This window comes from Myxine glutinosa, chromosome 4 (genome assembly GCF_964187855.1).
Source record: "Myxine glutinosa chromosome 4, kmMyxGlut1.1, whole genome shotgun sequence".
NCBI lineage: Eukaryota > Metazoa > Chordata > Myxini > Myxiniformes > Myxinidae > Myxine > Myxine glutinosa.
The window spans coordinates 167,733,950-167,759,067 of record NC_136264.1 but is presented as its reverse complement, the minus strand read 5'-3'; the positions used below and the strand labels follow the sequence as shown (position 1 = coordinate 167,759,067).

General features: G+C 46.5%; 1 protein-coding gene across 3 annotated transcripts in view; it reads right to left on the bottom strand.

The window, feature by feature from the left end:
- LOC137425490 (kelch-like protein 5) overlaps window positions 1–25,118 on the bottom strand; it is a 154,910-nt gene that overhangs the window by 84,624 nt on the left and 45,168 nt on the right. For all 3 annotated transcript variants that reach the window (XM_068113988.2, XM_068113989.2, XM_068113987.2), the window contains 3 exons: window positions 10,680–10,892; window positions 5,710–5,896; window positions 5,004–5,228 (listed from right to left, as the gene is read on the bottom strand). In XM_068113988.2, the coding sequence (XP_067970089.2) occupies window positions 5,004–5,228; window positions 5,710–5,896; window positions 10,680–10,892 (625 nt within the window). The remainder of the gene's footprint in view (window positions 1–5,003; window positions 5,229–5,709; window positions 5,897–10,679; window positions 10,893–25,118) is intronic.

Below are 25,118 nucleotides of genomic sequence, written 5' to 3'. Positions count from 1 at the left end.
CCTCCTTTACGTTCTGAGCCAGCACCTCCATCACAGCTACAAATAGTAGTGGACTTGGTACCGACCCCTGATGCACTCCCACCTTCACCTCAAACTCACCACTGTTCCCGTCCTTCGTCCTTTCAGCTGTGCGTGCTCTTTTGTACATTGTCATCACTACTCTGATCAACCATTCCTCCACTTCTAACTTCCTCAATGCCCATGTCAATACTTAACGTGGAACCCTATCGAATGCTTTCTACAGATCAACAAACCCAAGAAACAACTTCTTCCTCTTCTCCATGTACTTCTCCTGCAACTGCCTCAATAAAAAGCGCGTCTGTCGTTCCTCTTCCTGGCATCAATCCAAACTGCATTTCGTCGATCTTCACTTTCTTCCTTAACCTCCTCTCCAACACTTTCCAATACCTTCATTCCATGCTCCAATAACTTTATCACTCGGTACGAGCCACACTCCAGAGGGTCACCTTTCCCCATGTATAGAGGGACGAGGGTACTCCATTCCCAATCCACTGGAATGCGGCCTTCTTTCACCACCAGATTACAGATCTCTGTCATTCTCTTCACACTCCAACTTCCTGCTGCCTTCAACATATCTCCCACAACTCCCGTCGGCCTTCCCGCTTTTCTACTCTTCATTGCTTTTATCGCTTCCTCAACTTCCTTCTCAGTTATCTTCTCTGCCGGTCCTAAAACTGGGTTACTCTCCATGTTGCCATCCCATTCATTCTCTGTACTCAACAGCATTTCCATATATATCTTTTCCATCTTCCTTTAATTCCATCTGGGTCCACAACGATTTGTCCCACTTGTCCTTCAAGCAACTCACCCCCATCACATCACCTCTTTCGCTATCTGCTTTGCAATCCTGAATACTGCTCTCTGACCCTCTTCCGAATCCAAGCGTTCTCCGAACATTTTCCTACATGCCTCCTGCGCCTTTGCTACCTCTTTCTTTGCAGCCTTCTTGGCTGCCTTATAACTTTCATGCTCTGCTTTTTCTGCTCCCGTACCCTTCGCCTTCTGCCATTCCTTGAACTTCTTCCTCTTCTCGTCAATCCTCTTTCCAACTTCATCATCCCACCACCATGTTTCCGAGTGCCTCGGTGGTCCTTTTGTCCATCCACATACCTCACCAACGGCTCCCAACAGACTCTCATTGCATCTTCAAGCTCAACCACATCATCCTCTACCCTACTCAGCCTTTCTTTTCATGCCTCCCTTACTGTCACCTCTTTCAACCTCCACACCTACATTCTCGGTTTTTTCTTCTTCTTCAAGGACAGAATGACAGCATTCCTCAATATCGTGTGTGTCCTTTCTGAGCTGTGATGCAGGCTGTACACCTCCGGCCCATGCTCTGTACCAGGCATCTGATGCGGTCCTGAGAAAGTCTGTCCCACTCCTCCTGCAAGCCTTGAATGAGCATTTGCCGATTGACAGCGTTGATATCCTCGATGCAGAACGTCGACCAAGCTCATCCCATTAATGCTCAATGGGTTTGAGGTCAGGGGAATAAGGCATCCAAGGCATCACTTCAACACCCTGTTCCTGGAGGAAGTTGGTGGTCAGGCAAGCAGCATGGGGTCGAGCATTGTCCTGCTGGAAAACTGCAATGTCAGGATGAGCCTGGAGAAATGGCAGCAGATGAGGTCTCAAAACTTCATTGACATAACGGACTCATGTGATTGTCTTCAATGACGACCAGAGGTGTCCTGAAACGGGTGGAAATGCTGGCCCATACCATCACACTGGGTCCTCCCCAACGATTGATCTGGCGAATACAGCAGGAGGCATACCTTTCCCCACCTCTGTACCATACCCGTTGATGCCCATCAGCAGCATAGAGGCAAAATCTGGACTCATCGCTGAACAAGACTGTACTCCACGGTGGCTGTGTCCAGCGGCGATGCTGCAGACACCATCTTAGTCTGTTCCGCCAATGCACTGCGTTCAACACTGGACCTCTGCAAGGACGTCTTGCCACCAGGCCCCGACTTCTCAAGCGCCTCCGCACAGTAGAGACACTGATGCGGTTGTTGTGGCGACCTTTTGCCACTGCAGCTGTTTGCGTCGCAGGGCGGAAACGATATTGAAGATGCTGCAGCACAATCCAGCGGTCTTGATTTGGGGTGGTTACCCGTGGTCTTCCTCTTCGTGGAACATCATTCACAGTTCCAGTTTCACCGTAACACCTGGCCAGGTTGGACATTGCAGGCTGTGAGCAACCAAGACGTTGGGCAATTGCTCGCTGGCTTACACCAGCCTCAAGTATCCCAATTGCCCTTAAACTTTGTTCAGATGTCAGGCATGGCATCTGAATTTTGTTGTTGTTTTCCCTGCCAGAAGCCTCGAGAGAGACTATAAACAGTGACTATAAGAATAGAATGGCTGTTGTGACCATTACTGCCTCCGTCAAGCATGCAGACTGGGTGTCACTAACATTTTAATTTATTTCACTTCCTGCACCCTCATCCCCGTTATTTATTAAACCAATTGCTTATCGTGCATTTTGCACTGTGATTATAGTCCTCCAGCATAATGAAATTCCCCTCAGAACCATGAACATGCTGAAATTGCCGCACGGCCAAATTAATTAATCCCGAACCACATGGCAATCCAGGTGAGAGTAGAAACCCTCCAATCAGCATCTTGGGAGTTCAATTAGGGTGGTCACACCCACTGAAAGAGGTTCAGGCCCTTGAACTTCAATCGAGTACTTCTCTCCCCGATGGACATTGTGACCCAAGCACAATTTTTTATTTTTTTCCTCGATTTGTGGAATCGAAAGCACAACATTATTGGAATCTGTTATTATAATTCACCTTAAATATATATATATATATACAGTGATCCCTCGTTTATCGCGGGGGTTACGTTCCAGAACCCCCCGCGATAGACGAAAATCCGCGAAGTAGCGACCATATTTTTATTTTATTATTTATATATATTTTAAAGCTTTATGACCCTCCCCACACTCTTATTAACCTTTCCCACACTCTTATTAACCTTTCCCACACTCCTATTAACCTTTCCCACACTCTTATTAACCTTTCCCATACTCTTATAAACACTTCCTATACTCTTAAACACTTTTTACACTCTTAAACATACGTAATTTTAACAACATATAAAATTCTAATGGGTACTCACCATTGAAGATACTGTAGCGACCCATGGGTTCCCCAAGCAAGACCAGCATCAGAATCTCCTTGCTCCAGCCGGTGACGTCACCGGCGGGGATCCGCGGCGCAAGTGGCTGGTCACGTGACCACCAAAGCGTGTCGCGCGTGCGGGTATAATCAGCTACACCTGTTGATCACGTGACCACCGAAGCACGCCACGCTTGAGAGGCGTGGCTTTCGGTTTCGGTTCCTGGTTGTGCTTTATAATGCAGCCCGATAAACGGGCTTTACAGTGTTCCCGAGTTGGTTTTGAGAATAAATATCTTCTCGGACGAGTTTGTGTCTTGCCCGTCATTTCGTCCGTATCAAGCAAGAGCCCCGGCTCTTCAATACTACATACTTGCGTGATGAAGATGATGATGATGAATTAGCTGTGCAGTACTGATGACGATGAAGGTGATGACGATGATGAATGTACTGCACAGCCAGAAAGAGCATTACAATTACCCATTACGTGGGTAACTAGCGCAAGTGGAAGCTGCCGCATCTGCGTTTTCCATACGCACGACTCTTTGTCTCTCCTTCTACTGTACACTATGTACAGTATTTTATTTCTTGTAATATGTTTTAATAACTGTATTTTTCTTATTTTTTTACGTTTTTTAATTTTTTAGGCTAGAAAATGCTTATTTTACCACAAAAATATTTAAAATAGTAGTATATAAAAATACATTTATACCGCAAAATCCCGCGATATAGCGAAAAATCCGCGATATAATTTTACATATACTAGCGAGAAAAACCCGCGATGTACCGAAGCCGCGAAAAGTGAACCGCGATATAGCGAGGGATGACTGTGTGTGTGTATATATATATATATATATATATATATATATATATATATATATATATATATATATATATATATATATATATATATATATATATATATATATATATATATATATATATTAGAGTGGTTCTTAGCTACGTGAGGCAAAAAAAATTGAATTGTTTTACTCCTAACCTTTAATTTTTTTGGCATCGAGGTAAAACTGCCTGTGAAATATTTTTTAATACATCAAGTTTTAGGGGTTGCACAGTGACTCATGGTTGCCAGCCACTCATTGTTGCCCGATAAGCATCGATTTCCTGCAATCAGGAAACCTCTTGCTATGTTCTGTCACAACTTGAAGCAGATACTGGGTTTGCTGTTCATCCCTCGTCAGGAGACGATTGTACTCTTCAATGAGAGCAACTGCATACACCAGAGAACAGCTGTGCAGTATTAAATTAACTTTAAAACTTCAAAATGTGCAGTACATAGCAAGGTCATCGTCAACTGTAATGGTCAAAATCACAAGTATAGCAGTGGAGAATAAATAATCAACTCCAAACATTTATGCGAGTCAAATATGTGGAATTACAAACTCCGTGTGCAACCCCTAAATTTAGTCCAAATGGTTTAAAATATCACCACAAGGGTTTTTTCATACAAACAAAAAATTAAGTGTTAGGAGCATGACTTTTCTAACTATCATTTTTAAGAACCACTCTAATATATATAATTTTTTTTTAAACCCCCCACCCCCTCCAACTCACTTTTCCAGTCTGTGTAACTATCTATCCCATGGACTCTTCCCTTCAGGACTTCAAGCGCGTGATGCAACATCATGTCATTCCCCATCTTTATTACCTCGTTATCCCAGCCTATTACTTGCAGGTTACAGGGTTTTACTCCTCTCTCTTTGTCAGTTTGTTAATGCCCCTGCCTATTGTATTCAACACCCGCAGTCAACCTTGCCCTCTTCCATAAGCCTCGATCTTGTAAAGAAAGCAAAGAAGAAAAAAAAAAAAAGCAAGAATAACCTCCCATACCGAGACCATGACGATGTGTTGACATCGAAGGCATCACACTCCAGCAGCGGTTTCGAGGGTTGTAGCACTCAACGGTGTTTAGAGTCTTGAGGCCATCACGTCCACCCACTACGTATAGCCTGTCATCAAGCACAGCAACACCAAACTGCAACCGCCGTGCATTCAGCCTGCCAAGGTGAGTCCACATATTCGTTCGCAAGTCATACTGCTCAATGCTTGTCGCACCTGCACAAACAGCATTCAAACTTCCATTGATCAAGACAGCCTGTACATGCAAATATCAGGGCTTACAAAACATCAATATGGCAAGGAGTGGGGGGGTGGGGAGTGGGGTGGAAGAGGTAGTAAGGCAAAATGGTAAGCAGCAGCACCAGTTCAAAGGGGGATGAAGAGTGCATTTCATATATAATATTATAAATGTTCAAGTGAAGCACATACCACATGAACATGGTAAATGTACATATTGGCCGAGGCTCGAGTAGTCAACCAAGGATTATTTACTTTTACATACATTACAATGACAAGAGAATAGACTAAACAGGATATGAACTCGAGCTGTCAATTTATGCTCAAATAGACTTGTGTAAAAAAAATAAAAAAATAATCCTCATCACTAAGTTACCAACTCAATTTCTCCTTAACATATATGAATAAATTTGAGAATGCAGACCACGAGAGAAATCATGCTTAAAAAATAAAACTGCACCTTTGGAGGCATCCATGCCACCCACTGCAATCATGGTGCCCACAGTAGATTTGCGAGGGTGTGTGCTTGGACCATGTGTGGCATCTCGGTGCTCCGGCAAAAGCTGATACTTCAGGGCTTGCACAAGTAGTCGCTGGCACTCCAAGTCATTAGCAAGCAGTTGGTGTGACTCAATGTTTGCAAGGTACTACACACCATAAGAAGGCAGAGTGCAGTTAGCACCTTTCCTCAAAAAACAACGTCAATACTCTTTCTTCCAAGACGCTCAATCGGAAACAATTTACCTTGCAATTACGGTACCCATTTTTAAAATGCGAAAATGTTGTGTAACGTGCTCCTCCCCGACCCCCTGGTCACAGTGTACCTCCGAGTCCCGAGAGGAGCCACGGCAGAAAAATGTGTTATTCTGTGTCAAAAATCAATAGTGAAACCACACCAATTGTTACCAACAAACAAATATTGTATTAAAAAAAAATCACACAAGAATAACATTACAACAATAATAGCAGTCAAAAGTACAATCAATACATCTTATGATGGTACCATCAGCTAGTATAAGGTAACTCACTGTGCTCCAAGTGAGTGGAAAAAGAACATTCCCCAATGTCTCTATATTCCCGTCTTCGAGCTCAACGTTGATCCCCTCCAGCGGTCGCCAGAGCAATGTCGAATTGAAACCAGAATCCCGTTCAGATGACGGGCCCAGTCACGCCACCAAAACGGCACAAAGGCGCACGCGGCCAAAGCGGCGCAAAGGGTCACGCGGCTGAAGCTGCACAAGGGACACTCAAGGCGACTGGGAAATCCACAGGCGCCCTCCAGGGATGAACTTTCACGGTTCAGTCGGCGAGCCGCAAATTAATCGTCAAAAGCCTCGGTGCACACACACACCACAGATACGTCTGAAAGCGGTGGAAACGGCTGACGAAGCAAGGAAAGTTTTGCGCGTGAAGCGCGCGAGTCAAAATGGCCGACGGCTCGTTCTCGAGATGCAACGACCCGACGATGATTCCTCGGAATCCAACGCCAAACCTGACACACAGATTGATCAGTCACAGTGATAACAACTCTATCGCAGGAATCCTTTTTCCCAGGAAACCCAAAGTTCACTCGTGACTTGCTCGACAACGTTCGATCCAGACCGCAAAGCAACCAGCTTCTTGTCCGACTTTTTTGCTCCGCCTCCTTTCTCCTCGTCTTCTTCCGGTTTGTCGTCCGGTTCCCGATCCGGTTTCCTGTTTCTTTTAACATTAACTTTTGAAACTAGAAATATCTATTCCCTTTAAATCACAACAATAATAATACATGGAATCGGAAATATTTACAGTGGATGCAAACCTCCACAACGGAAGTGACGAATCCGTAACAGTTGATGAAGCCTTGTTGCACATGCACAACTAATAGCTTGTGGGGCTGGGGACACATCACTATTAAGGTACTGGCTGTAGTTAATGTATGGGGCTTTGTTATAGTGGCATTTAAAAACAAGAAAGAGTAATCAGATGGCAGACCCTCGCCAGGACGTGTTTTGTTTTTTAGGGCTTTTGTGTTAAAACGAATATGGCGGCCAAAACAGGTGACCGATGACGTTATCAATTTTTTTTTCTCCACCAATTTATCCCCATATGACGCTCAAAATATTTCATCTTGATCGGATGAAGTTTTGTACTTGTCGAATTATGACCCTAAAACGTCATAATGGAGGCACCCATGACATAATCATCAACATATTTTATTCCCCATGGAGAGTTCTTTACAATGAGCCACGTCTCAATTTTTTCTATGCAGCGTTTAAGATAGAGGTGCAAAGTTTTTCGTTTTTTCCCAAGATGGCGCCCTACCAATGCCTACAAATGGCGCCCGTACCACGTGACCTACAACGTCATAATTATCATTAAAAAATTATACAGGAGGAGGTGCACCTATTTCCTGTCAATCAGAACAAAGGATGCAGAAAAAAAAAATCACATTTATTCTGTGCTGACAAACAAACAGAGACAGACAAAGGAACTCAAATGCAATACCCGCTCCTTTGGCGAGGGTAAAGATAATTAAAACTGTAATGTTAATGTCTGACTTTGGACAAAAACTACCGTAATTACATACAGGCAAACACCAGACAACAAAGAACTCGTAGTCATCGGATGACCCTTCATTTTTGAAGATAGCCATTTCATGGGTAGTTCTCTTTCATGTATTGTGCATCCGAGTGCGGCAGTAAAGGAAGATTCTCTATCTGCAGGGCGTTACGCACTCAGGACATGGAAAAACTGGCTTGTTTGGTTGAGCTGAATTGCCCTTTCTAGCTCACCTTGTCTTCTGAAATGCCCAGCCCGAGATGCTGTTGCTCAAAATAAGCGAAGCCTCTTCCTTGGGTGTGCTCTCCAAGTAGTTGTGTCTAATGCTAGCCTCGCCCAGTCCATGATGGGCATGCCACATTTCCCAAGATTTGCCTTCAGGGAACCTCTATACCATGGCCTTCGCCACCCTTGTTGGTGATGACCACATTTAAGATGAGAGTCGATGACAGCGTTGGGAATCCTATCATTCACATGTACTATGAGCCACCCTCCATTTCAGCTGAGTCTATATGGATGTTTCCATTCCAGACAGATCTTTTGCACCTCAGTGTTGGGCACTTTATGTTGTCACTTGAAGCCTACAATGTTCCAAATTCATTTCATGTGGAACTGGTCCATCTGCTTCCTGTGTCTGAAAGACGCAATCAAAGTATCATGAGCATACAGCAGTGTTGGTATGACCACAGCATTGTAGACCGCATTTGGTTTAAAGTGACCACTATCTCCTTCCATGGTTTTGCACAGTGGGGCAATACAAAAGCAGAGAGAGCTTGGCTTTGGCTATTCTATTTGCCACTTCAACATCAATGCAGACATTTCTGGAGATAGTACTGTTGAGATGGGTGAAGTTTTCCGCCACATGCAGGGTTGTGTCATTCATAGAAATAGCAGGTGGAACAATCAATTTGGTGATGGTTGGTACAATACCTCCGTTTTCTTCAAGCTGATTGGAAGCCCAATGTTTTGGGATATGTATGAAAAATACTTCATGATCAGATGGAAGTCCATGCTCAGTGTGATACTACAGCGCATCAGCGAACAGTAAAAACAATGTACTGACAAATTATTTCTGCCCACGTCAACTTTCAGAAGGAAGATTCCACATGAAGATTCAACAGATGTATTTAGGAGAATACATGGGAAGATGAAAGTATTATGTCGGTAGGGTAGAGCAATATCTAGAGTCAGGTAGATCTGAATAGGTAACATGCTTCGTCTGTCACGATAGGGAATCTACCTGTAATAAGTTCCATGTGTTTAGTCCGGTTTGTCGGGTTAAGATGTCTGCTTGTGAACATACCAGGATGTTCGAGTGTTAGATAGATAGGGATTAAAGATAACAGCTCTTGTGCGTCACACCTGGTAATCAAACCTTTGTCCCTTATGGCAACGCACACCCATATAAACACTGGCTCGGCCCTTTATTGCACACATTAATTAGTTATCCTCCCTTACCATGACTTCGGAAGAAACAGGCAAGAGGCCAGTTCGGGGCACTGCCGCATGGGCCGCAGCCAGCTACACCTCCGGCAGGCCTAGCACCATAGAGTGACACGAGCTATCACCACGCTACAGGGAACGAGTGATTGGTTGGCGCGGAAGGCGCGAACCTCAGCCAATCAGCGCCGGAGGCACGAGGACGCAACTGAGGAGAAGGGGATTCATTGTAGGAAAGATGCTGGAACGTTCGGGGAACGACGAGAAGCTTCGGTCTGACGTCACCAGGCGAAGTGATATAAGGGGGCGCTGGACCGATTCAGGAGCTTGTTCTCAGAGACGACATTGAAGCTAGCTCTCTTCGCCCGGTTCGTGCTCGACTTGGATCCTTCTCTTCCCTCGTGGCTTGGATCGTGCTTCGCGCTGCGCTTGGCTTCGATTCCTGTCGGCTCTGTAACTCTCCCCGACGCTGTTCTCTCCTCCTGCAATCTCTCCGTGCCTGTCCCTTTGTGCCTCGTGTTGAAGACCAACCTTGTGTGGAGCTCGCTAGCCTGCGTTGGACGCGTGGTGCTTTTGGTGCTTTTGGATTGGTGCTCGGAGGCGGACGGAGGGAGCCGCGTGGGACGTCGACGGACAAGACTACATACGAGATAAGGCCGCACCCACAGAACATTTTGCATTACACGACGAGACAATTCTTTTCGTAACTCATTCCTTTCTTGTTTCTGAAGTGAGGTGTGTGTGTGATCCCAACTTAGGACTTTTATTTAGTATTGTGTTTTCCTGTCCCCACCTTTTATTACAATAAACCCTTGTATTATTTTTCATTCCCCACAAATATGGTTTTGTTTGAGTTTGTTCCACAGGTATGCGCTTTTACCGCAGCTTCCACTTCCCTTCTTCCTCCCGCGTTTTATAGCCGAATCCGTGTTTGGTCGTCGCCTCCATTAAAGCCGTTCTGGTCCATCTGCAGTCCCTGGTCTTAACCGAAGAGTCCGCGCGACAGTATCCATCTCGACCGATGGAGAGCTTTATGGTGTTGATTATTTATTTTTATTTATTTTTTACATCGATAATCTCCCAATCTTTGTCCAATCTCTTCAATGTAGATTTTTACACAGAATGTAGAGGTCAATTCAGTACTCAATGGTGGGGAAAGGGAAATCAGTTATTAAGTTTCGCAGAGATTTTTGGTCCTGATATTTAAGTGTTCCAATAAGTGCAAGTGTTGTCACTTCATGAATAATTAAAAGTCCCTGGTTGAAACTCAGACAAGTCATTTAATTAGGGAATTCCCCAAGCTTTTATCCCTTAAAAAAGCTGTGGGGAAGAGCCAGTAAAAGGAGAGATTTAATCAGACAAGTGAATGCAAACATGTCAGGCATCCTCTTCCACTTTCACAAACACTTGTTTTTAATAAACATGCATCACTGGTTTTCAAGCACAACATACCTGTGGAGAGACAAGTGGGAGACGAACACGAGAGAGGAGATTGCTTCGGTGCGCTTCGCGGAGACCAGGATTGTGAGAGACCCACGCCACAAGAGCCTCAAAAATGGTTTCTTCATTGGGCACATTCACATCATCACTGCTCAGAAATTCCTGGATATCCTCAACCGGAAGCAACAAGAATTCGCTTTGCTTGGTTACTTCCACAAAATAATCCTGTAAAAATCACAATCCATTTGAAGCATTGGATTAGATAAATAGATTACCTCCAGTATGCAAACAAGAAAAAGCTTCACTTAGCATTCAGTTGAACCTCAATACAATCCATTTGCAACCCATTTTTGTGGAGCATCCATCTCCACAATAACAGATGAAATCTTTTTTTGCAAAATCATTATCTGCAATAAATACCCTTTCCTTCTAAACTCTCAACTGAGCTGCAGTGCACATAAAAAAAAAGTATATTGGACTAGCGATGCACAATGTTCTGGTTTAAAGTAGCAGCCACTTGTACTGGTGACCGATGTGTCAAAACCACTTACAAAGGATATCTTTCAGTTAAAAGAGCTCTCCCTTACACCACTCAAATTCCTAGTGACAAGTACATCATTAATAAAACGTGTCATTCAAAGCCAAGAGCCTTGACTGCTTCACTAAAAAGGCAATAGATTTTCCAGGATCTGCAGTGACTTGTATTCACCCTTTCATACCATCATTTGTTTGGCTGAATAAAAGAACACTGAGGAATAGTCAGAGTAGAATCAGAATTTTGCTCAACAATGACTCAAAAAGAAAATAATCTCCGAAATGAGTATTACAATGTCTGCCTAAAAGATGGCACTGCCTACTATCATAGAAAAACAATTGGCATGTCTTACAATATCTACATCTATATCTACATATACACATATATACACACACACCCACATATATATACAGTGCATTCAGAACGTATTCAGACCCCTTCACTTTTTTCACATTTTGTTATGTTGCAGCCTTATGCTGAAATCACTTAAATTCTTCTTTTTTTTCCTGATCAATCTATACTCAATACCCCATATAATGACAGAGAAAACAGGATTTTAGCAAGTTTTGCAAATTTATTAAAAAGAAAAAACTGAAATATCACATTTACATAAGTATTCAGACCCTTTGCTATGACACTTGAAATATAGCTCAGATGCCTCCCATTTCTCTTGATCATCTTTGAGATGTTTGTTCTGAAATGTTCATTCATTCTACATTCATTTCAGATGTTCTGAAATGAATGTAGGACGTAGAGGACGGGGAAGACCGAGAAAGACTTGGCTAAAGATGGTGGAAGAAGCAATGCGGCAAGGGGGTAAAAAGGGGAGATGCAGAAAATAGGTAAAAAAGGAGAAGATTGTCATGGGGACCACAAGGCCAACCCCCACTCTTGCAGGGAAAATGGCCTTAAAATGCATGTTGATTGTTTTGTATCTGAGATGTTTCTACACCTTCATTGAAGTCCACCTGTGGTAAATTCAATTGATTGGACATGACTTGGACAGGCACACACCTGTCTATATAAGGTCTCACAGCTGACAATGCATAACAGAGCAAAAACCAAGCCATGAGATCAAAGGAACTGCCTGCAGAGCTCAGAGACAGGATTGTGTCGAGGCACAGATCTGGGGAAGCCTACAAAAAATTTTCTACTGCATTGAAGGTTCCCAAAAGCACAATGGCCTCCATAATTCTTAAATGGAAGAAGTTTGAAACAACCAGGACTCTTCCTAGAGCGGGCCGCCCGGCCAAACTGACCAATCGGGGGAGAAGGGCCTTGGTAAGAGGGGTGACCAAGAACCCGATGGTCACTCTGGCTGAGCTCCAGAGATCCTGTGTGGAGATGGGAGAAACTTCCAGAAGGACAACCATCACTGCAACACTCCAACGATCTGGGATTTATGGCAGAGAGAACAGACGGAAGCCTCTCCTCAGTGAAAGACACATGAAAGCCTGCTTGGAGTTTACAAAAAAAGCACCTAAAGGACTCTGACTGTGAAACAAGATTCGGTGATTCGGAAACAAGACAAAAACAAGATTCGGTCATAGCAAAGGGTCTGAATACTTATGTAAATGTGATATTTCAGTTTTTTCTTTTTAATAAATTTGCAAAACTTTCTAAAATCCTGTTTTCTCTTTGTCATTATGGGGTATTGAGTGCAGATTGATGAGGGGAAAAAAAAGAGAATTTAAATGATTTCAGCATAAGGCTGCAACATAAAATGTGAAAAAAGTGAAGGGGTATGAATACTTTCTGAATGGTATGTATGTATGTATGTATGTATGTATGTATGTATGTATGTATATAATATATGTATATATATATATATATATATATATATATATATATATATATATATATATATATATATAGATATATATATATATATATATATATATATATATATATATAGTTACATGCTCCTCCCCGAACCCCCGCCACGGTGTACCTCCGAGCCCCGAAAGGAGTCACGGCAGAAAGATGTGCTATTATGTGTGCCAAGGACCAATGGAGAAACCACACCAATCAATTGTTACCAAAACCAAGTGTTGTATTAAAACCACACAATAATAAGTAACGCACGTACAAGAAAACCTCACTTGCACAGCAAACACCATATAATTTCTATGATGGTACCACCAATTTCCTGAATCAACAACTCACGGTATTCCCACGTGAGCAATCGGTAACATCCCCCAAAGTCAGTGTCACGATACCAGGCCAAAGTCGATCCCCTTGGCTCTCACGATCACAAGAAAAGGTCGTACTGAGACCTGAACCCAGAACGGCTAACAGTCGATGCTGCAGACGAGCCGGTTGGTGAGGTGTCGGGCCGACGTCGGTCCGGTAAAAGTTCACCCAAAAGGCGACTGGGAATTCACACCTTCGGTTCACCAATGACGCTGACATGAACGATCAGCGGTTCCCAAGCGGAGAACCGCGAAGAACCGCGAGTTCCCAAGTGAAATCCACGACACACGTGAACCAGGCGAAGGGCTGGTGCGAGGTGAAATGGCTGGTGCGAGGTGACATGGCAGACGGGCCGGTAATGGAGGCGGACTTGCTCTCCAGCGATGATTCACTTTCGGAACCAAAAGCAAAACCCATCACGCAGGTTTATTTGCCACAGCAATAACGACACTGTCACAGGAATCCCTTTCCCGGGGAAACCAATATTCGCTCGTGACCAATGTCCACCAGCGTCCGCTCGACACCTCGAAGCAGATAGGCCTTCCTTTCCTGATCTCACTCCATCCGCTCTCCCGCCTCTTCTTCTTCAGGTTTCTCCCTCACCCATCTCGTTTTCCTTCTGAGACATTATTTTTACCTTTGAAGACAGTTATCTCCATTTCACACTCAAACTGCAACAATAATAGTACATGAAACTAAAAATGCTTCTCGTGGATGACAACCACAGACAGAAGTGATGAATCCGTAACAATATATATACATACATATATACATATTGTTACGGTTCTACGCCGCCCTCCTTTACCCCCTACCAAGGGGGGATTAGGACCCTTGGTCTTGCTTGGCATGGCGGAACCGAGACTTGAAATGCCCCTTCCGGGCGAGCGCGAAGTAGAGTTTCGGGACCAATTCTCGCTCCTACCTAAGTACCCGCGAGGTAGCAAGCCTCGCACAAACCACGTGTGATTTGAGTACGCAGCGCGGATTGCGTACACGTGGTCCGCGCAGTTACCTTGATATGGAACCCAATTGGAGCGGTTGTACTCGCACCACGCTTAGTCAATGAGGAAATCACAGGAACGATCGAATCAGGAAAGGAAGAACACAGGTTTAATTATTCCCACACGTATATACAAGTCGGTGGACGCAGAGACACAGAGCAGCACTTAAACAGTCTTATCTTATCCCCCAGACGCGGGCCAGTTCACACACACACAGGGAATTGCAGATGCATTAATGTCCCAGCCAGGCGCGTCGACGTGGTCGTTCAGGATCGGCCCCGTCCGGCTCTCCACGGTCCTCGTGCGTCCCGCGAAGATGGAAAGCAGCGGTGGAAGGAACCTCGTAGCGCGTTTCCCGAACAAAGGCAGCCGACGAGGGATAAGGGACAGTGCGCGTCTCAGCGCGGCTGACGGTTACACAGCCGTTATCACTCGCGTAACTGAAGGCACTGTACGCAGCTCGGCTTAAAGCTCAACTGAGCGTCACTTTATAAAAGCGCGTATTTCGGTTCATGCGCGTCTTGCTTCACCCGCGTATCTCTCAATGTTCTTTGGACGCTCTCAACTCCTGCACGTCAACGATTCCTCTGGGTTGGTCAGTGCGCGCGAGTGCTCCGTTCACCAGCGAGTCCTCAAGTCCTCAGGTGCAAGTCCTCTTTCTCATCAGCGAGACCTTCCGCGCTAATCTTCTGGTGCAAATCCTCTTTCTCATCAGCGAGACCTTCCGCGCTAGTCCTCTCGCTGTAAGTCCTCTCGCGCTAGTCCTCTCGCTGTAAGTCCTCTCGCACTCATCCTTTTGCTGCAAGTCCTCTAGGGGGCTTTGCGCAATGGCTAATATAGATGCGCCCCCGAATCTTCTCGAACCCCCTCAAACCTCACCACGCCCTGTGACGCAGCGCCGCCGCCACCACCTCTGAGCCCTGATTGGTGGCTCGTGCTTACCGCCAGCTCTCTGCCGCCCCTCATTCGGCTCCGCCCCAACCCTCCTAGGCCTGCCTCATGTTAATTCGCCCAAAATGAACCAAAGTCAGCGCAAAGGGGGCATGAAGCTAGGGAAGCTGGAAAGTCGGTAGAAATAGGGCCTATTCTCCTGACTCTACTCAATGCAGAACTAACCTAGGAAAAGGACTAAGCTCACAAATACAATGAAATTACTATACCACAAATGAGGCTACATGTTGCTTGTGTGACTAACTATGAGGGGGCAATTTTAACCTTTATTATACTGACTGTACAAACTCAAAACCGCAACACTACCCCCTCTCCCTAGTCAGACTCGTCCCCGAGTCGAACCTACAAAAATTGGAACGACCGGTTTTGAGAAAGATCTGGGAACTAACTTTTACTTCTACATGTGACATATAGGTGTGGTTCCCCCCTAACATTTACTCTAACCCATGTATACGACAGTTTTAAAGCACTAAATATGTCCCACCTACTGCGTTGAGTAGCTAACAGAATCACGCCCACAATTAACCGAATCCGGAATTGTTCTCAAACTAAACATAGAGCCGGTGGGCAGCATTTTTATATACAAGCACAAAACCTAACCTTATTTACAGTTCTATGACCCAGGACTTGTCCTTTTTGGAAAGAAGATTGGAGGGGAAGAGAAAGCACAGCAAAATACACAAAAACACACTCAAAACGTTCATGACACTTGCTGCTTGCTTCTTGCATCTTGTGTGCATAAGACTTACAATTCTTCCTGTCCCTTGCACACCAATAATAAAAATGTACAAAACACGTGTTCGTTTTATTTCATGGCCAAGCAGGGCCAACCCTATGTGGTCCGACCGCGACATTAATGCCACTCAAAACAAGTGGTCCGAAGATGCAAGGTGGTGCTGCAGCAAGGTGCTACACGGCAGAGGTGCAAGGCCACAAAACGTGTGGTCCATAATGTGTATGTGGTGCAGCAAAGTGTTTGTGGCAGCAAAGAAGTGTTTGTGGCAGCAAAGTGCTGCACATGTGCAGCAAAGTTATAACAAAGGATACGGCAGCAAAGTGCCACACAATTCGGCTGCACAGGTTTAGCAACGTGCAGCAGGGGTGCTGCACAGATGTGGTAAAGTGCAGCAGGATGCTGCAAAGGTCGCTGGTGCTGCACCACTCCACCTCCAAAATTGGTCCTGGGGTGGGGGGGAGAGACAAAGCACCACCAGCAAAGCGGAAAGTGCGCAGAGGTACACAAAAATACAAGGTAATGCAGCATGAGGGGCACGGAAGAGCGAGCAGAGCAGGCTCGTCCCTATCCGTTCGTACCCCCCAACGTCGGCTACACTACCCGAGCCCTTCCTTGTATTTACAAATTCATCCCTACGTCTGGTCTCCCATATCCCCCTCTCATCCAAATTCGTCTTCCAATCCCTCCCAAGAGGGAAGAGATGGAACAAACACAATGCCAATCATTACGTCATGATGCGTCTCACTTACTCAAATCAGTCTCACAGAGCCTTGGTGTGGAGCTTCGTCTCCTTGGTGACTGGCTGTGGATGGCGTGAAGAGGATTTCTCTTCCTAACTATACTACTGACATTCACTTATTTAAACTACCCGGAGTCGTGCCCTGCCAATCGGCCATCTTTAAACTATGTGGTTCTAAAAACCGAATTCCCATTGACCACTCTGTGGTGTCCTTGAATTTGGGTCTCACTCCCCAATTTTTCATTCTGTGCCCTTGCACAATTTTGGGGCTGGGTTGTGTGGCTCCACTAGCAGGTCCAACTACCTGCGCACCTCCGCCACTGAAGTCGCCACCCGAGCTTACCTGCTCCTGTGACTAACTAAACTGGGGAAGGCCCCTCCTGGCTCTTTACCCCCTTATGCCCTCCTTGGCATTGGGCTACCCGGGTCCTCTCCTGGGATCCTCGGGCCCCACCCAACACTACTCACAACTACCCTAAATGGCTCCCAGAGCCTACCTGCGGCCTCAACTGGCCGACAAACTACCAGTGGTGGAGTGCCCCAATAACCATACACACCAATTAAACCACACGCCCAGCCATTTCACCGACTCATGCACCCTCCAAAGCACTACTTGGCAACTACCTGCACCACAGGTGTCAATATCCAAACAATTTACCTAAGCCCACTACCTAGGTCTACACTACCCACCCCAGGCTTCCATGAATGGGTCCATCTCCCCCCCATTCACTCCTTCGCACCATGCATTCCACACCTTTTATTCCACACCACTTATATTCTCACACACCATTTATTTCGCACCATTTTTCTCGCGCACACCTTTTGTGCTCACACACCTCTTTCCTCGCACATTACTTATTTCCACTCACCAAATATCTTGCACACCTCTTGTGCTCGATACAATTCCTCCCACAATTCCATTTGTTCCAATACACAAATCCTCACACACACAGCGTCATCTAACTAGCTGCTTTTCCCCTTAGACTCGTGGTTCCCCATCATCTCGTTAAACTATGCACTCCCTTCATCATTAACAACCAGCGAATCTACCTACGTCCCCACTACAGTACAATGTCACTACTTAACTCTCATGTCCTCTACAGTCTGCTGAATCCCGAACAATTATCCTAGCCCTCCCTCGGCTAGTTTCGGTGCTTCAGGGAGGTAACCATCGCTGGCACCCCCATGTGCCTGTCACCGCCATCCCCCTAATCTAATGCTCATGGGCCCTGAATGAGGAATGGTGGCACCACCATTCCTCCATGTAAGGTACCATTCCCCAACACTACTTCCATCCATCCACTACACTTGAGCCTCTTCGTGTGGAAATACATTGTCATTATGGCTCGGCCTCGGCGGGCCGAGCGATCCATGCGGTTGGTTGGTCGCCTGTATGGGGTGTCCGTCCGGCATTTTCGATCCAATGGAGGAGGCATGGATGGGCCAAGGTGCAGGGGCCCATCTCTGCGCGGTGCCTCACGGTCCCACGCACGATGGCCCAACCACCCATGGTTGGAGCACCGCACCCGAAAAGGTGCGCGGCTCCGAACTCTCCTACCTCCCCTTGAACCTCGCCGTTCGCCTTTACCGCCACAGCGCGGCACAGCGCGGCACCAACCATACAGGGTGGGGTCCGGCACGGGTCGGGCACAGCGGTTCTTGTGAAACCGCCGCACTACCGATCCCGGCCGGTCCCTCCTGCACACAACTCACCGAGGGCTCACGTCGGCTACCCGTCCCCCTACGCGCTACTCCCCCAGTCTGTGTCGATGCCCGAGTCTCGTCCTCATTACTCGCGACGCACTCCGCACACCGAGGTGTCCTCACACCCCTCACACACTCTAACACCCACGGGTGTGCACTCTCCTGTTGCACACCGAATCCTCGCACACCCTCGCGCACACTTCCATTACACACTAACACCCACGGGTGTGCACTCCTGCACACACCCAATCCTCACACCCAGTCCGGTGTGCCTTCTCCCTCACACTCTTGCCGCACACATCCCGGTGTGCATTCTTCCTCCACACACTCTCCTCACTCACACTCACGCTCCGGTGCACACTTTTCTCTCACACGCGCACCAGTCGCCCTCGTACACCGTACAATAGACCTTCCACGACCGCCCGAGTTTCGTCTCGATCCCAAGCGCGCCAAAAACCCATTCGCGCCATACACATTCGCGCCTTTATTTCTCACCTTGGGGACCTTCTTCTCCGGCAGCAACACCTGCAAACTTTTATTGGGGTTAGCAAGCACGACATTACGATGTGAACACGAACTTTGTGTGCATTCCATTTCTTCCCTCTGTGCTATACTTTCTGACTCTGCCGTCTCTTCGGCCCCAATTTCAATTCGAACTATTTCTTTTTCTACCTCGACCGTCGGCACCCACAAAAATTTTTTTCCAATTCGCCGATCGTCTGTTTTTCTACACCCCGTGTCGCTATTTCTATACTCCTGGTCAAATTAGCTGCGCCTCGCTCAAGCTCGCTCTCCACGCGTTCTCACACCACGTCACCTCGTCGTGTCCCAATGCTACCTCCTCACTCAACCTGCGCCTGATGTCCTTCCCTGCTTTTTTAAATGTCTTTCTTTGATGCTGCCATCATTTTTTCGATTTGCTTAGTCATTTGAACACCCACTTTGTTAATTTCCTTGGTGGATTTGTTCCCCTGGGTATCCATCTTTTGATTTATTTTATTCATGTCATTATTTAGTCCCCAAATTTCGCCCTTCATTTCTTTCATTTCTTCCATGAATTGCGCCATGAAGAATTGCATGTACCCTGGAACCGCGGGCTCGGCTCTCGCCGCCACATGTGAGGCGCCGCCATTTTCTACCCCTGCTGCCGGCCCCTCATCAATTTCCTCTTCTTCTACCAACTCTTCCTGTGGGTCCTGGGTTATCGATTCTAACTCTTCATCTACCTCATCTTCTACCCCCACCGGCATTTGACTGTCTTGGCTAGCCATGGTACGAATTACATTTTGGATCTTAAAAACTAAATTTTGGTCGCTCGTAATTTTGGGGCCAATTCGTCCAAAACAATTTGGTTAGGGTTCCAAAACCCACTCGTTACGGTTCTGCGCCGCCCTCCTTTACCCCCAACCAAGGGGGGATTAGGCCCCTTGGTCTTGCCAGGCTTGGCGGAACCGAGACTTGAAACGCCCCTTCCGGGTGAGCGCGAAGTAGGGTTTCGGGACCAATTCTCGCTCGTACCTAAGTACCCGCGCCGCCACGGAAACGAGGTAGCAAGCCTCGCACGAACCACGTGCGATTTGAGTACGCCGAGCGGATTGCGTACACGTGGTCTGCGCAGTTACCTAGATATGGAACCCGATTGGAGCGGTTGTACTCGTACCACGCTTAGTCAATGAGGAAATCACAGGTACGATCGAATCAGGAAAGGATGAACACAGGTTTAATTATTCCCACATGAATATACAAGTCGGTGGACGCAGAGGCACAGAGCAGCACTTAAACAGTCTTATCTTAAATCCCAGACACGTGCCCGTTCACACTCACACAGGGAATTGCAGATGGATTGATGCCCCAGCCAGGCGCGTCGACGTGGTCGTTCAGGATCGGCCAAATCCGGGTCTCCACGGTCCTCGTGCGTCCCGCGAAGATGGAAAGCAGCAGTGGAAGGAACCTCGTAGCGCGTTTCCCGAACAAAGGCAGCCGACGAGGGATAAGGGACAGTGTGCGTCTCAGCGCGGCTGACGGTTACACAGCCGTTATCACTCGCGTAACTGAAGGCACTGTACACAGCTCGGCTTAAAGCTCAACTGAGCGTCACTTTATAAAAGCGCGTATTTCGGTTCATATGCGACTTGCTTCACCCGCGTATCTCTCGATGTTCTTTGGACGCTCTCAACTCCTGCGCATCAACGATTCCTCTGGGTTGGTCAGTGCGCGCGAGTGCTCCATTCACCAGCGAGTCCTCAAGTCCTCCCACGCTAGTCCTCTGGTGCAAGACCTCTTTCTCATCAGCGAGACCTTCCGCGCTAGTCTTCTGGTGCAAGTCCTCTTTCTCATCAGCGAGACCTTCTGCGCTAGTCCTCTCGCTGCAAGTCCTCTCGCACTAGTCCTCTCGCGGTAGCCCTCTTGCTGCAAGTCCTCTAGGGGGCTTTGCGCAACGGCTTATATACAGACTTGGCATTTAATATGGAATATTTTTTTTGTGGGGGTGAACTTATTTTTCAATACGACTTAGAACCAAAAGTTCATTGGAATTATGTTGAAATTATTCTAGATTTTGTTAATGTGACCTTTAAAAGAAACAAAAACCACATTTGACATTTCGAAGCAAATAAATTGATCCTTGAAAGTGATGTAAACCGATATCGAACTCAATTCACGGACAGTACTGTGTTAAACTTCTGTACGTTTTCCAGAAGTATCACAATATTTTGCACATTAGCCAAAAAAAAATTCAACAAAAACAAAAGCTAAATTATGACTGGGATTACAGACAGTACAATTACAGTTCAGTACTGCGTGTAACCCCCACGAGCATTCAGGAGAGCACGTACACGTCGAGGCATGCTGTTCACGAGATTTGCCAAGGTTTGGACAGGAATCGCTTGCCATGCAGTGACAATAGCTGCAATAGTCTGCTGCAATTCACGCACAGAGGTAGGCTGCTGGTCCAAGTTGTCGATTTGACGCGTTAATTCTGCCCACAAGTTCTCTATCGGATTCATATCCGGGGACCTGGCAGGCCACTCCATATGCTCTACACCGCGGTCAGCAAGCAAGTGTTGGATCATGCGAGCACGATGAGGCCGTGCATTGTCATCTTGGAAGACAAAGTTTCCGCGAAAGGCTGCACGAGCAAATGGAAGCAATGTTTCTTCCAGAATGACCCTGTACTTGAACTGGTTCAGGTTTCCATTCAGAACAACCAGGTCAGTTTTGCCCCCTGCATGAAAAGCAGCCCAAACGGTCACCCCACCAACTCCAGCTTGGACTCTTGGCACTATACAATCTTTGTTGTAGGCTTCATGCACTTGTCTGCGCACTCGGACGCGGCCATATTGACGATAGACCAGAAATCTAGACTTGTCACTGAAGATCACGTGATTCCAGTGTCCTGGCTGCCATTGACGGTGCTCTCTGGCCCACTGCAATCGGCGCTGGCGGTGTTGTCTGGTCAGACGTGGCTTTCTCAGGGGACGCCTGGCACGATAGCCTGCTTGAACCAGTCGTTGGTTGACTAGCCTTCTGGATACAGGCACATTTGTCAGTTGCTGCCACTCAGCCCTAAGCCGATTAGCTGACTTGGTACGGCCATTGCGGACTAACCGGTGCAGCTGGCGATTATCCCTCCTTGTGGTTCTGCGGGGACGTCCTGACCTCGGTATTGGAGTAGGGACACCCCTCTGAGCATTTCATTTCAGGATCTTTGACACCTGACCTTGAGTGATGCCATACTGCCGAGCAATAGCACGCTGTTTCATGCCGGAATTTCGTAAAGCCACCACTAAATGACAAACAGCATTGTCGAGTTGACGGACCATCTCCAGGGGAAGCGGCAATAACTTTTGTAGACGTGCAGCAGTTGTTTTCCACTAATACAGAATGCAACAACCCTTATATACCCAATTGTGAAGCCAATCGTCAAATGTACCTGTCCGTACATTTTGTCACGCCACCTGTGATATAATCCTGTTTTTGACTTCTTGCTGTGACAGACAATCAGTGACATGGTTCTTTCAACGAAGAAATCACCAAAGCGTAAAAGCAACTCACCAGATTGATATACCGAGTTCAGAAAGTAAACCCAAGTCAAGAAAAAAAATATATTCCAATATTAAATGCCAAGTCTGTATAATCAGAATCTATAATTTTCCGTTCTCCAACCTAATGAGCGCACGATGTGACACCACCACGTAAGTACGCCTTGCCTGCCAAGCTCCGGAAGGAGCCATCTAGCAGTGAGTCATAATTTAGATCTTAGTTCAGATACTGTCCAAGTGTATACAAAACACAGTTACCGACCTGGTTTCGCCATTGTTGGGGCTTCATCAGGGCAACGCAGTGAGTCTTGCATGTACACTTGTGAATCTGAAAACCTTTCGGTTATAAACCAGTCATTATGAGACTCCATACCATCAGTGGTGAACCATACCATCAGTGATGAACCATACCATCAGTGGTGAACCATACCATCAGTGGTGGCGTGGTGAGGCAACAATGAAAGGTGAGGTAAAAACTAAAATTCCTAATTGAGACGTCTCCACTCAGACTCGTATACAAACCAGGAGAAAACTTAAGTAAAAATAAATAAATAATGCTTTGGTAATCGGCCGGCACTCAGCTTTGCATCCCCAAATAGCTGGTAAGGCTTGCTGGTCGCTCGTCACCTCCAAACCACCATGAGGGAAACGCACAAAATGGCACGGAGTGCGCTCTTCGACGTCCAGAGGAAACACGACGTGGACCCAGTCCACCGCCAACGTCGATCCTGTGCCTTGTAGTTCCGACTGTTCCGAACCGCTGTTTCTCACTAGCCCTTTCCCAAAAGCACACACCCACAACCAAGCTGGAACAAGGAAGAAATGCGGCAACCTCCAACCGGCCCCAGGATGGAGAGAGAGGGACAGAATGGCGAGACCACGTTCTTTTTTCCTGCTCTCCCGAATTTTCCACGATGACGTCACACTCTGTCCAATCACGGAGCGCTACTCAATCACAAAGGCCGGGGCGTGGCCTTCCCGTTACGATTCGTCGGAGGGCGGAGTCTAATCTCTCCTCCGGAATGTTCGGATGATGTCGAAGGCCATGAGACGGGGCTTGACTGGTACGATCGGAAAATGTGCCGGGTTTGTCGCGCCTGGTGGTGCTGTGAGCGACTGAGTCCATTTGTTATAGTTGTTGTAATGCAGGCCCTTTTTGATGCAATAACAAGAAAAACAGCAATCAGATTGCAAACCCTCACCAGGATGTATTTTCAGTGGTTTTTAAGGCTTTTGTGTTAAAACAAATATGGCAGCCGAACCACATCACCGATGACATCATTTTTTTTTTCTCCACCAATTTATGCCGACATGATGCTCAAGAAATTTCATCTTCATCAGATAAAGTTTTATACTTATCAAATTATGATGTCATATTGGAGGCACCTATGACATCAACAAACAACAACAACAACATGCATTTTAAGGCCATTTTCCCTGCAAGAGCGGGGGTTAGCCTTGCGGTCCCCATGACAATCTTCTCCATTTTGCCCTATTTTCTGCATCTCTCCTTGTTAACCCCCTCGCCCGCATTTCTTCTTCCACCATCTTTAGCCAAATCTTTCTCGGTCTTCCCCACCCTCAACTTCCTTCGACATTCATTTCCATCACTCTTCTCAACCAGTCACTTTCATCCTTCCTCAACACATGACCAAACCATCTCAACCTGTTCCTCTTCACAGCATCAATCACAGGCTCTATTCCCATCATCTTTCGCAATTCATCATTTGTCTTCCTCTCTCTCAACGATACTCCGCACATCCACCGAACCATTCGCATTTCCACCCTTTCCAGCCTTCGTTGCTGCTCTACGTTCATTACCCATGTCTCGCTCCCATAAATCATAACACTTCTCACACATGCAGCATACACCTTTCCCTTCAGCTTCAACGACACTCCCCTCCTCATCAGCACACCACTCAGTTCCCGAAACTGATCCACCTTCTCCATTCAGCATGTCTCGGAGGTAGCAAAATGTTTTCACACCTTCCAGCTTCACGCCGTCTCCAAGATCCAACTCAACATTTCCTCCATCTGCAGCTCCCGCTGTGCACACCTTACATTTGAATGTAGCTGCTACACTGGTCAATGACCCTCTCAGACCACTACATTTTTGATGAACCCACTCAGCGCACATTGCACATTGAATGGAGTTCACTCCGACACCCTTCCTGCACACAGCACATGGCCACTTCCCAGTTCTTTCCACCGCACCACATGCTTTACCACTTACCATCACCTTCGTCTTCCCTATATTCACCTTCAGACCTTTTGTCTCCATACATTCCTTCCACTTGTTCATCTTTTCCTTCAGTCCATCCACACTTTCCGCAATAAACACCAGATCATCTGCATACAACAACTCCCACGGTAAACCCTCCTTTACGTTCTGAGCCAGCACCTCCATCACAGCTACAAATAGTAGTGCACTTAGTACCGACCCCTGATGCACTCCCACCTTCACCTCAAACTCACCACTGTTCCCATCCTTCGTCCTTACAGCTGTGCGTGCTCTTTTGTACATTGCCATCACGACTCTGATCAACCATTCC